This window comes from Poecilia reticulata, linkage group LG5 (assembly GCF_000633615.1).
Source record: "Poecilia reticulata strain Guanapo linkage group LG5, Guppy_female_1.0+MT, whole genome shotgun sequence".
Taxonomy (NCBI): Eukaryota; Metazoa; Chordata; class Actinopteri; order Cyprinodontiformes; family Poeciliidae; genus Poecilia; species Poecilia reticulata.
Window position 1 is genome coordinate 19,545,312 of NC_024335.1, and position 13,774 is coordinate 19,559,085.

The 13,774-nt window shown below is 36.8% G+C and overlaps 1 protein-coding gene across 3 annotated transcripts in view; it reads right to left on the bottom strand.

Annotated features, from left to right (window-relative positions):
- The window catches only part of chchd6b (coiled-coil-helix-coiled-coil-helix domain containing 6b), a 58,726-nt gene that overhangs the window by 424 nt on the left and 44,528 nt on the right, over positions 1–13,774 (bottom strand). For 2 of the 3 annotated variants that reach the window (XM_008409382.2, XM_008409383.2), the window contains one exon: positions 12,938–12,988. The exons of the other annotated variant lie outside the window; for it this stretch is intronic. In XM_008409382.2, coding sequence (XP_008407604.1) covers positions 12,938–12,988 — 51 coding nt within the window. The remainder of the gene's footprint in view (positions 1–12,937; positions 12,989–13,774) is intronic. 3 annotated transcript variants of the gene reach the window in all.

A 13,774-nucleotide genomic window follows, 5' to 3' on the forward strand; every position in this document is an offset into this window, starting at 1 on the left:
GGAAAAAAATCCGGTCTCTCACACATAAACACAGAAGCTCAGGCTCCATGCGGCACAGTGCCAAAAAAGAAAAAAAAAAGAAAGCGCTGTATGAAATTTCTAACTGTTAGAACTTTCTTCCACAGCAGGAGGTTATCCTTTCCACCCTGGAGATATGGATCATTAGACAGGAGCTTCTTTAAAGAGAAAGAAACTAACAGTAAGTAAAGGGGATAAAAAAATAAATAATTTTTTACAACCTTTAACACAACCTTTTCATTTCATAACTTTAGTATTGTGTAAATTAATCTCAAATTAAGAATGTATTTAGTTTGATACATTTTTGATTAACAAAACGAGGAAAAATTAAAAAATAATAATATGGCTATCTCTAGTGAAGTTGCATTTTTTTAAGTAACCCGAAATGTCAGCTTTTAAAAGCTGTTTTATTGATCAATTTAAAAAATAGGTTTAGGTTAAAACATCAGGCTATTGAGGCTTTTATTAAACTACTGTATTTTCCGCACTATAAGGCATACCGGATTATAAGACGCATAGAATAGACGCTACAATTAGGGTTGCCACCCGTCCCGAACAAATGTGGATGTGTAATAATAAAGAACTGTTCCCCCAGTACTTTATATAGTAGGCTGCCCCAGTCATTGTTTTGTTTCACTCACGGTGTTGGTGTTGCGATATTGTGCCCAACTGCTTTCTGGGTAACACAGACCAACCGACACGCTGCCGCCGCCGGACGATGGTCACCCTTCTCCGTTCGTGCACAGCATGTTCGTGGTGCTAAATGATCTGCAGACCACCTGATTATCAGGTCCATAGGTAGACAGGTCAGTCAAACTTTATTAACAAACCAGCATTCTGACAACTATCCCAGCATGCACCGCGCGATTCTTCTTCTATGGGCAAAATGAAGTTGGCGGCTGCTTACTGTAGTTGCTAGACCTGCTGTGGCTCAATATTGGTCCATATATACGTAAGGTGCACCGGATTATAAGGCGCACTGTCAGTTTTTGAGGAAATTGAAGGTTTTTAGGTGCGCCTTATAGTGCGGAAAATACGGTAAATAGAAAGAAGAATGCAAAGTTACGTCTCGCAGACTGTATGTAATCTTGTGAACAGATGATATTGAGTCTGTGAGGTGTGTCCTTTTGTGTCTCTGGCCTGCAGCTAAAGCAACTGGTTTTAAACAACATTTAGAAAAACAGGCGGCTTTAAGAAGATATGGAAAAACATACTTAAGTTCTAATTCAGTGATTCACATGCTGCAGGGAATGTCTGAAGTGGTTTATTGGTACAACAGCTTTCCACTTCATAAATTTTGGCCTGACCTGTTATTTCTGGGGGTGAACAGCTGCACAGCTCCAGCAGCGTTAACACAATCGAAGGAAGGAAAAATGTAGCCTTTGGAGAAAGTTCACTTTCATAACAGCGACTCTCCACTGTCTCGCTAACAGAGATGGAAAACAGACAAAAGACTTCATCAAAAATGTTTGACTGTTGTTTATTGAGATTATGATAAAGGGGATAAAAACTACCTTTACTATTAATCTACAAATTTATAGCAACATAAAGGTTAGTGCCTCAAAAGACAAACATTTCTCTGAAACTCAAGCAATTCTCAAATGGGCTGCTTCAATACACCGTTTACACTAATTATCTATTCTAATAGAGATTTTAAAACCTGTTGAGCACATTAAACTACACATTTGAATCCACTAACCCTACATGAGGTCCTAGTCGCACCAATGGGAATCAGTTACTGAGGATTCAAGTGTTTTGTGTTTTAATGATTGTAATTTTAGGGCAAAACCTCTATACTGTACATCTACTTACAGTGGGAGTGTAATGGTTTTATGATTAGAACAAAGGATTAATGGGTAACAAACTAAACTGTAAAGAAATCTGTAACCAGCGAAGGATAATTCAGTCCAACTTGGTCTTGTCAATATCAATTTTTATGCTTTTCTAATTGTAAGGTCTTTCCAAAGCCCCCCCAAAAAAAGGATTTTAAGAAAAGCTAAAATACAGACACAACAGCATGTTGTGTCTGTATTTTGCCTAAAATGTTGTGTCTAAATACTGTAAGTATTTTTGGGTGAAAATAAGTATTCACCCTTATTTTCAGGCTTGATTGTAAAGCTAACATTAAAGTTAAACAGCAACCATGGTGCTTTGCAAGAAAAAAATGGCTATTTTATAATCTTACTAACTTTGAGTAGTAATATTAGTTTGTTGCCTAGAGTGAGCCTTGTGCAGTTCATGTACCATCGAATGATTAATTGTAAATATTAATATTGACTTAGAAGTCTATTGCCTACATAGAGAGTAAATGATGATCTGCCTACTAGAGAAATTTGACAGAAAAAGTCATAACAATTACGATAATATTGAAATTAGCTTGATTGATGGTAATCCAGTAAGTTATAATCTTTGTAATCATTTAGGTTGGACAGGTAATAAAGAATCTGGCGTTTTGATCAGCGTTAGGAAAGCACTTGGATTAAGTTGATAAAATCAAGTTATTGGACAAAACAGAGGTTATGAATCATCATTTGAGGTGTGCTGAGATTGTGTTTAAAAATAAATAAATATAAAACAAATAAATAAATAAAACATTTGCTGAGTTTCTTTCCTTTTTAATTGTCTTACTGGAATTATTTATATACTTCAACAGAAAAATTGGGGAATTCTTAAACTATAATAAGTCTATTATTGGATATATTAAAATAAAAGTGAGAGCAAAGGCCTAAAGAAACCCATTGTTGTAAAAGATAATTCCCTGTGCTTAGAAGACATCTTGGTTGTGCTAATATTGGATTCATACTTTTAATACCAGATGGTGTAGCTCATTCCAACAAAGTAATCCATGGACACACAGAATAATGTTGATGGTGTGTAGAGCTAAAGTAATTAACAGTTGCCCAATTAAGTGTATATGAGGGACTCACATGCTTTAATAATTACTTGAGACTTTAATTTTGGAACAAAACTCCGAACAGACTAAATGAAGAGATTAAGTAAAGCAGCATTGTGGTTACTTCCCTGTGACATAACGGCTTTTTTTTATTCCTTTTTTTTTTTAAAGACAAAAGAATATTAAGTGTTTGCATGTAGATAAAAAAGTAACACTTACAGACTGGCTTTTTACTATGCAACACAGTGCAACTAAACTCCCCCATGTGTCAATACATGAACAAACACCCAGTCGGAGGAAGAGACACAGGGCAACACGGGGTTAGTGAAGCATTAGCTTGTGGCTGCTGGGTGGGCTAGTTGGCATGCTAACTGCCTCTGAGCCCGGCTGGCAGGCAGATACGCTGGCGGGTAGGTTAGCTGTTCACTTGCCAAGTGCATCCGAGGGCATCGCAGGCTGTGCCTTTGAATTGGAGATGAGTGGCAAATGTGACAAGGAGCTTTAGCTTTACTGCCCCGCTCACGTCCCGAGACGTAAAGGAGGACGGCATTAATGTGCATGTGTGCATAAAAATCCACACTTTGTGCGAAGGTGGCTGCTAATGTGTGCAAGAGTTTATGCACAGAAAGCACAGTGTTTGTTTGTTTTTTTATTATTATTCTTGTGTGTGTTTGGGTGGAGGTGGGGTGTTGTGGCAGGTGTGTGAGTGTTGCAGCACTTTCGCATATTATGCCTTATGCATAGTGTATGAAGTAGCACCTGAATTTCAAATTGACCCCTGGCGCCCCCCACAGTGCAGACAACTCAATTTGGTGCCCCCAGGTCCAAATTTGGACTGTTGCCATCCAAACTTGGACAATATAGGGACAGGGAAAGCTTTTTTTGCGCATAACACCTTAAGTGCTGGGGGCAGACAAACATTTCACCTCAAGGTCTGAGCTGAATCTCAGCTGCTACTTAGGTACACCAAGTTACTGCATTGCCATTTTAATAAAAAAAAAAATGCACCTGCAGGAATATTTTAGACTATTTAAATCTTGAACACATCTCTTTGTTGTCCAAATCAGAATGTTACTTCTTGGGTCCTTATTAAGTGCCAATACTTACTCTGCAAGACAAGAACAGGGAACTTTGTTCTCTTTCCCAGGGGGAGCTCTGATTTGGGAGTTTTTGCAGCTCATTGTTAATGCATATTCTGGGCAGAACGTTTTTCTTGTTCTGTGTCCCGAAAAAGTAAGTAAATGTGCTGCAGTGGGAGAGACATACGCAGAGGAGTTCTGCACTTGAGCTCCTATGAGGTATGAAATGTCCTGGCAAGAAAAAAAAAAAACTTTGTTCTTGCAGTCCTGACAGAGGGAAGACAACGCAGAGGAAATACAGGCCTTGAGCATGGGTTCGTCACAAATATCAAGGCATTCAAAAAGTTTGAAAAAGTGACTATTTCAAAACTGCTGAAAGTTTCTGTCGTACCAATCGTACGGCTTAAAGTACTGTTAATGAGAGGCCAGAGAACATGCTGTAGTGACTATATGGAGCAGAGAAATGCATCACTGCCCTCACCACAACGTGCTGCACTAAAATAAAAATAAATTAAACTGTTTGGAACCATTTCCAGGTCGTGGAAAATATTAGATGTGAGCGCCACCCTTCACTCTTATTTAGGTAACATGGACTTAAAAATGCAGTTTTCATGCTAAAAGTGGCAAACCTCTTAGACAATGGCACCAAGCAACAATTAAATTAGTCTGAAAGATCAAATACGTATTTTATAAATGCAGTATTTAAAAAAAAACCCAAAAAAACCACTGAATAAGGTGAAATCTCTTAGAATCTTGTCTAGTCCCTCTGTGTTTTCTCTCATAACCTAAGAGGTTTGATGCTTGCAGTGAATGTCAGACACTATTGGCCACTGTTATTTTCTGTCCTGATCTGATTGTCGCTGTACGTAGAAAGCTCACAGAAAGAACCACAGCCTGTGATGTACGCTGCTATAACACTCATCAATAAGAATGATGGTGTCAAAATGGAAGCGCTTTAGTTGATGAAGGAGAGGAACTAGTTTTCTCTGCACATGAATAACTGGAGTCTTTGAAAAAAATTATAATAACGTCACAAGTCAAATAATCAATATGTGACATCCCTGCTCCAACACACAAAAATTCACAGCTGAAACGAGATGCAGGGTTACTGAACATTTCTTCCAGCCATTTATGCTGACTAAAACATTTCTTTGAAAAGAAATCAGAACTCATAATACATAAACGATAAAGCTTAGAAGGAATGAAAGTCAGAAAGAAGCAGTATCTTGAACTTTCTTCCATGTCATTAAATAAAAGTAGAAATTTATGTCTGTTACTCACATTTTTCTCCAAACACAACGAATAGGGATAACACAGAGCTCAATAGGCATTTGATGACAACTATTGAGTTTATCGTGCATTTATTTCTTATTTTTGCTGAAGTTGGTGAAACTAAATGTACGTTTCTCTGATTTAGCAAGTAGTGTGTAGGTGTTTGAGTAGAAGGAATATATTAGTTTTGTTTCATAAAATAACATTATCTGAAATTGAAACATATTTCCATTTATAGCACTCAGAACATGAAAAACGGTGTAAACAACAAATGTGATAATATATGGTGTTTTCAAATATCACTTAACGAGAAGAAAACACTTTACTGGGGAAGAATTCGGAAAACAGTCTTTGTTGGAAAGTCCCTGATTTTTAATCACAACTTTCATGCCGCCTGGCATTCCCTCCACCTTTCATTCACATTGCAGTGGGCTTCACCTCATCACTAAATCTTTAGGTTAATTGTGTATCCTTGTGTTTGAAATTAGCAGATACTGGGACGGAAGTCATAAGTGAAGACATGCTGATATAAGAAATATTTTTTACAACGTTTTACAGTCATACGATCAATATTTGGAATAATGTTAGCTTTCATGGTGCTATACATTTTAGAATCTCTGACCCTGCTGATCATTTATTTTGCTTAATGAAGTCATTAACATGACGTGAAAAATATTTTTGATATGTGAGCGAGCATCATTGGGTTAAAAAAAGAAGCTAAAAATGTTATAAAGAACATACATTTATATCCAGGAAAAAAAAAATGTGTCCAAAAACACATACTAACACAGAGAAATGTGTTTTCTCTAACCTGACAGCTTCCATCCAATTAGCAAGCAGTTTGAAGTGTAGCTGGATGTTGTATTGAAGATAGATGTTGTGTTTGCAGGCCGCGGATCAGATCTAACTGTCAGCAGCATGAAAGCCACAGTCTGCAGCGTGGACATGCTGGGAGTGTTTGCACTTCCACAGACATAAGCTAACGGTCTGCAAACAAGGCAGAGGCACTCACACACAAATATCTGCGGCAAATATAAAGAAGCTCTGTCTCGCAAACACACTGGCGTCACTCGCTTTTTTTTTTTCCTGCAAAAAATAGAAATAATAGACCAGCAAAGAATCAATAAATGTCTTCTCTACTCAGTGCTAACAGCACTCGGCTCTTAGCTCCTCTCAGGAGGGACAGAGACAGGTGCTGGGACTGATCATAACTAAGACTGGCAAGGGCTGTAAATGCTTTATAAAAAACAATTCAATTCAATTCAATTCAACTCTGTACAGTTCAATTCAGATGTATTCATTTGGTGCAAATTCACAGCAAATATCGTCCCGAGATCAAGCCAAAAAGAGTAAAGTCGATTGAGTCGTTTAGACAGATTCATACATTCCAAACCGATTCTAGTCATCATGACAGAATTTAATATTAGTTTATTATTCAAATCGGTTGAAACGCTTACTATCTAAGGAAGCCCAGCTGACTGCATCGAGTCACTGACTTGCAGAATTCACTCCTCCCTGACCAACATGTTGGATGGTTGATAACAATGATTTGTTATTGTGGCAAGAAACCCGCACACTGAGCATCCATGTGGTGACAACGTAAAACAAAAGAGGTGGGGCCAAATGTATTGTCCTTAGAAAGAAAACACCAAGTCATTGGCAGCAGTAGCTCAGCTGAAACAGACTTTCAGGAAGGTGCAACACCTAAAAATAACATCAGTACAGCTGTTGTTTCAATCCAGAGGAAAATAACTTTGAGAACATAAAGGTAAAAGGTGAAATGACAGCAAATAATTCAGGAGTAGAGAGAGCAGTACGAGAATGTAGCAGTTATGAAATATGGTATCGTCTAAACCCATTGATCGACATTGACTAGAGACTGAAAGAGTACATACTGAAAAATCTAAAATAAAATATTGAGTTTCAGAAGCATTAAACTGATCACTTTCAATTTAATTCTTTTTTTCCTCATATGTATTTATTTTAATTAATACTTCTCTTTTTTTTTTTTGCCAGATTTAGTTACCGGATTAAAACAACATTTACACAAATGAGTGTGTAGGTATTCCTCAGAGAATGGCATGCTAGTGTGCATAGGCCAAAATCAAGCCAATTTGCACAACTATTAGCCACAGTTTACTTTATGTTTCAAATATTCCACAGCCTTGCAATCAATGCCAACTTTGTGGGATAAAAAAAAGCCCTCAACAGTGTAATCCAGAGAGTTCTACTTTTGTACAATCTGCCCGTTTCATTTAAAGCAAACAATAATCACAATATTGGAATTCATCATTAAAAAGCAGTCAAGTGAACATTAACGTAATGTAGAGCATGTAATTATCCAAGTTTCATTGTTGCCCATTATTGTTACTGTTCGAGATGACAAGTTTTAATCGCAGAGTAAAAGAACATAGCAATTCTCATTTGTCCAAGTTTACCTGGACACATTCCCCCTAAGCAAACGAAGTCAAAGTCCAGCCAAAGGTTGGCAGGAAGGAATCCCTCACATGTTTTCTAGATCTCGATCAGTAATAAAAGGAGCAGAAGGGATCAGGTGAACGGCCGGATGCTGACGGCGCGGTGTGAGAATTCAACAGACAGAACGTCTGTTGGGAGGCAGAACGAAGGGACATGAGAGAGAACAGCTAATCTTCATGAGGCCTGTGCCATCGTGCGTTGGTCGCCTTGGAGATGATGGATGTGGAGCAGAGGAGGAACGGGTGGAAGTAAAGAGCGACTCATAAAGAGACAGAAATATGTGAGTGAGCAAATGTGCACAAGTTTATTAAAATAACACGCAGAGGGGCGTGAAGATGTTTTTGTAGCAATCAATGGGGAGCCATAATGAGTGAAGGGAAGCATGCTAGTATTATAAAAATATTAATAACAGGAATATTATAGTCCACACAATGTAGTCTGCGTGTGGAGGAGAAGGCTGCTGAATAAATAGAGTGGCTGTTTTATCAGATCAGAGAAAGCAGGCAGTCCAAAGCTCACAGTGGGGCTCACCACCTGCTACTATTGATAGCTTTACACAGCCACACGTTTATTTTATTTCCTTTCTTCTTTTATGCAACTTATAAACAATTTTTTGAACTCAGCCTTTAACTCTTTATTGCTCTAAAAACTACTTTCTCTTTTATCATTTCCCTTTTATATGCACCTTAGTTGTTCTGGGACTAAGCATGCCTTCATTGATTGAATTTTCTCTTCAGAAACTACAAATGAAAAACAGCAAAACAATTGCTTACTTAAGTTTTATTTGAAAGTACAAAATATTCAATTGAAATATGAGTTGTTTTTCTTTTATATGGTAAAAAAAAAAGTATGAATGCAAAATTACACTTTGTTTCTTCGTGTTTATTGAAATGATAATCAATAAAGATAAATTAAAAATGTTCACGTAATTTTTTTCCCTAAAAGTTGTGCTTTAATAAATAGAAATTGACAACATATCAACAACAAGCTTTCTTCACACAGTGTCAAACTAAATTATTTGTGAGTCAGACCATGAATGTTTTTGTAATTGGATGTTCTCATCTGAAACAAGCATTGAAAAAGAATAAACAAGTGGTTTTAAATATTAAAGAAAAATGAGAAATGTTTTTTGGGTGTTCAAAAATCGATGAGTAGAAATTTTTATTTTGTTTCACTTTATCGTCATGTTGACAGAAATGAAAACATGTAAACACTGACAAAGAGAAAGGAAAATTGCTCCTTTTCCCCTTTTTATTCCAAGACTGTCAATTAACCTACTGTCATGTGAAGAAGTTAGGACACCCTATAAGAGTCTGTGTGTTTTTCTAACTTATTAGGACACATGGACAAGAAATGTTAACTTAAATTAAAAAAAATCTTTTAAAATTACTAAACAAAAATAAATAAACAAAACTTCCTTTTGGCAAAGAATATCTTAGGACATAACTATATTTAATTCCAGGAGGCTCGGATTACACAGAGATGTATTGACATGGTTAAAAAGTAATTATTGAAGATGTTGAAGAAGGTTGACCCTAAAGGCTCGATCTTGATCTCACCGAGATGCTGTGGGGTGACATAAAGTGGACTGTACATGCAAGAAACCCATCAAACATCTAACAGCTGAAAGTGAAAAGCAGCCAGACGTTGCTTTTCGACGTTTGGCTGCTTTGACCATTGTCAGAGGCTGATGGATGGCTTTAGGAAGAGTAGTGAAGCTGTTTTAGCCAAAGGGCCAAACAATTGCTACTAAGGGGTAGGGTGTCTTATCTTCCTTTCCAGCTAGAAAATGCATATTTTGTTGTGCCTTTAAATCACTTCAAAGAACTGAATATTTATTGTGGTGTCTTAAAATTTTAAAATAGCAATTGTATAACTGCTAGGAGATCTTTTTTCTTTTTGTTTTTTTTTTCCTTTCAGCGTGTTGTCCCACATTTACACCTCAACAAAAATAGATATTTTTATTAGTTTGGATAAAGATAAGAATGAAAAAAAAAAGTTAAATATTTTATCACAAATGAGTCTGATGTTTAACACTCATCTCTACCATTTATGAGTGATGCAGCAAAGCATGTACTTAGGAGGCTCATGTTGAGGTACAAATGGTATTAGAATACAGAAAAATGTATCAATATTATTATTATTTTAAAGGATCTTTGGCACTAGTGACTTTTATTCATCACTAGCTGAAGTAGGAAAAGGGCAGAGAAAGAATGGGAAGGCATGCAGTAAATTGCCCGGGGACGAGAATCGAACCTAGGACAGCTGCGTAGAGGACTGAGGCCTCATCTCACGGTGAACCTGCTCTACCACTGAGTTGTGTGAGACACCAAAAATTACAGCTTCTTATTTATCTCTGAGAAGCTTTTGTTATTAAAAAATGTCAGGAAAACTAAATAAACTTTGAATTTCTGCTAACTGATGTTCCAGAAAAATAAAACTGTATTTAATGTATCATTCTTCATTTTAAAACAGATATATAACTTACTTTGCTTCTTTAAATATTCATTTCTGGGGAGAAATCCATTTATAAAGCACGAACCGTTCTACCATAACCCATCTCTCCCGGTCGCAGAATATCTTTCTATTCATCATGTGCATATTCCCTCATATCGTCCAACTATTCTCTATTTTCCTCTTACAGTTTTCCATCAACGCTCACATTAAAAAGCTTCCAGGAGCTTCCCTCTCTTTAGTTTTCCTTTCTTTCATCAGGCTCCATCCATTCCTCTGCTTTCATCCCAGCTATAAAGACTCGTTCCTCATTTTTTCCTTTTCCAAAAGAATTGCCATAATTTCTACATCTCCAATTAATTGTTTTTTTCTACCTGGAGAAACCATTAACAGGTTTAAACAGATTTGGATGTAATTTGTTGTGGAGGAAAAATATGTTTTCAAGTGCTTACACTCTTAAGTGGTTTTCAGCAGTAAATGGACTAAACCTTTAGTTAGAGATGCAATGTCACTTGAGACCTACTTAAGATGCTACTAGCAATGCACTGTTGTTGAACAAAAAAAAAAAAAAAAGAAAGTTAATTTGAGTTAAATGTAGCTGCTAGAGAAAATGTCAAATGAAACGTCTGAAAGTAGGCAGAATGGTACTTCACAAATACTCAAGATGCACATACACACACACAAACACTCACACCACATGGCACAACTAATGGAGGTGAGAATAAGAGGGAAAAAAAAGAGAGAAATGCAGCTCAAACACAGCAGGGTCTATCCACAAACCCACGCAGTCCAAACCAGTGTGTTCCTTTCCCCGCCACCCACAGACACTAGCTGCTTGAACAGACACTAGCAGCATTTCTTTAAATTATTTGCTTTCAGAAACAAAACCTCTGACAGCATCTCAAACGGAGATTTGATCAAAGAAGTTTCACTAAGAACGAAGACCACAATACCAACGTTAATGATCATAGCGGCATAACTAAACTTAATAGAGTTGCTTTTCTTGAACTATAAACCTGCTTGATATACTGTTGCTTTCTTTTAAAGCTGCAGCACTTTTATAAAAGAAGGCTCCAGTTAAAGGTCAATTTTAAATTGAAATGAATTGTTAAGCATTTTGCACATGATTTCCTTTTTTTCTTTTTCTTTTTGTTTTTTGCTTTGATCTGAGGTTTCCCAATGTTATTCAGTTAAAATTTCTGTTCAAGAACCATGATGAGAGCAGCATTGTGAGGATGTGTTCTTGCTTTCCTGCTCTGAGTGGTCATTAAAGGGTGGGAGGGAAGGGAGAGCTTAATGTATTTTCCAGCGCAATCAAGCAACTATGTTACCTTCAGTCTTTATGAAGATGGCGCATATGTCAAGAAACAAAATAAATTTGACTTTGCATCATAACCGTATCTGACGACTTGAAATTGGACTCAATGCTTCTCCACACCATACAAAGGATTTCTCAAATATACATGACAGTCAAAGGTACACACTGGGTACCAGTTTGATGAAGGACTGGCATTGTAACATAATAAGAAGCTCAAAAAAGTTGATTTTTATGAGCAGGGGCAGTGTCACAGTGACATTTTATCTCTTTCTGGAGAATTATGCTACTTCATCTGGAGACATTAATTTGACAAGCATCTTTAGTCAGAGACTTATTCAGATTAGTTGCAACAAAGACCACTATAGGAGATCCTTCTTACCATAGCCATTAGTATTTATAGCAAGTCCTTGAAAAAAACTTTTAACAGTTTGAGTTAATACATTTATAAATACAGCATGGGTTAAAGAGATTGAAGACTCGAAAAGCTTTGATGTACTCTGTTCAGCCTTTCTGTTATCTACTGAAAGTCTTTGTCTCTCTTGCAGCCTGAAGCTACTTCAGGCGCCTTGGCTTTGCAGGAAGTAGTTTCCTTTAAGCTAACATATTACACCTTTTGTGCTTCCTCTGACTTCATTTCTAAGCACCTCTTTGATACTGAAAGAAGCTAACTTTGAATTCTCCGACCTTAGTGACAACATCTACACCAAAGCAACCAGTTAACATTTTGTGCATTCACTGATCACATGAAAAAAAAAAAAGGATTTCAGAGATTCCGACAGGACTGTTTTAGATGGTTGTTATTTACTGGATAGCAATAATATTCAGACTGTTGCTGATTTCAAGTAGATACTTCAGTTAAAAGCCAAAGTGGAAAGTGGAACAGCATTTTATTTAGGTCTAAAAACATCACCATATTTGTGTATATCACCCACAAATGCTGTTACTATGCTCAGCACATCTCTGTAATCAAGCCTGAAACTCAGTGGCACTTCACCTGATCCCTCAGGGGCAAACACAAAAACAAATACATCTGGCAGGAGTCCCACAGGTTCAGATAGGTCAAGTACTGTGAGAGGGGTGGTGCTGTAGAAGTGTTTTTCTTTGAAATAGTTAGCCTCTGCTGATGGCATGAAGTAGGACAGCAATGTACATGACCTGCACAGCAGTCTTAAAACATTGTGGAGTGGGACAAGAGGCCGAAGGCTATTTTGGATAACAGTTGTGTAGTAAATCACATATTCACATTATATGAACCAAAAATGTTATCATGTTTTTTTTTTGTTTTTTTTTACTGCAATAATGAAAAGGACAAAAACTTCAATTCAAAAATGCATCACAGCTCTTTTGGCTATATGTCGACTACTGCATGCAGCAAGAGCCCTGCAATCAACAATGAGTGCTCTAAAAATAAAACCTGAACATTACCAAACAGGCTGCTCCAGAAGACGAGTTACAGGAAGCTGTGCCACTGTACTGCTAAACAATGAACAATTATTTTACTCAACCATATTTTAAAATACATCAATATTTATGACATCAAAACTTGAAACCGTTGAGTTAAGTTAGCAATCCTAAACAATTGTTCAGTTTTGGAAGTGTGCAAACATTGTTGAAATTTAGAATTATCACAATAAATGACTTTTATTAAGATACTCACCTCCAATAACAAACAATACTTACCCATCCTTAATTCACATAATTCAAGTCCGTGTTTACATGGACACATGCACAACATGTACATTGAGTATTATATTATAATGTATGAATTAATAGTAAGTAAGTAACGTTTTCACAAAAATGTGAAAAAGGATTTGTATATTTGCACGCCTCTATAAGCACAGGCAAATAGCAACAAAAAATACTCCCAATCAAATTTCAATGGGGACATAAAGAGTTTGTGGATGCAGTTACACCTATAAAAATGTGTGTGGTATGAGCAAAACCTTTAATAAATAAACACGAGAGTATATGTGTATGGGAGTTGTATTATTGTACCTGAGCTGCACAGTTAAGAGCAACCTGCGCAACTTGGGTGTCTTCATGGATGGAGCAATGTCGATGGAGCGGCACGTGACTCAACTTGTTAGGAATTGTTTTTTCCAAATTCGGAACATTTCAAAACTTCGTGAAATGGTAACTTATGGTGAGCTTGAGATGATTATTCATGCATTTGTCTCATCTAGACTGGATTATTGTAACAGTCTGTTTACATGTCTTAATAAGAGGGAGTTAATGCGTCTGCAGGTAGTACAAAACTCTGCT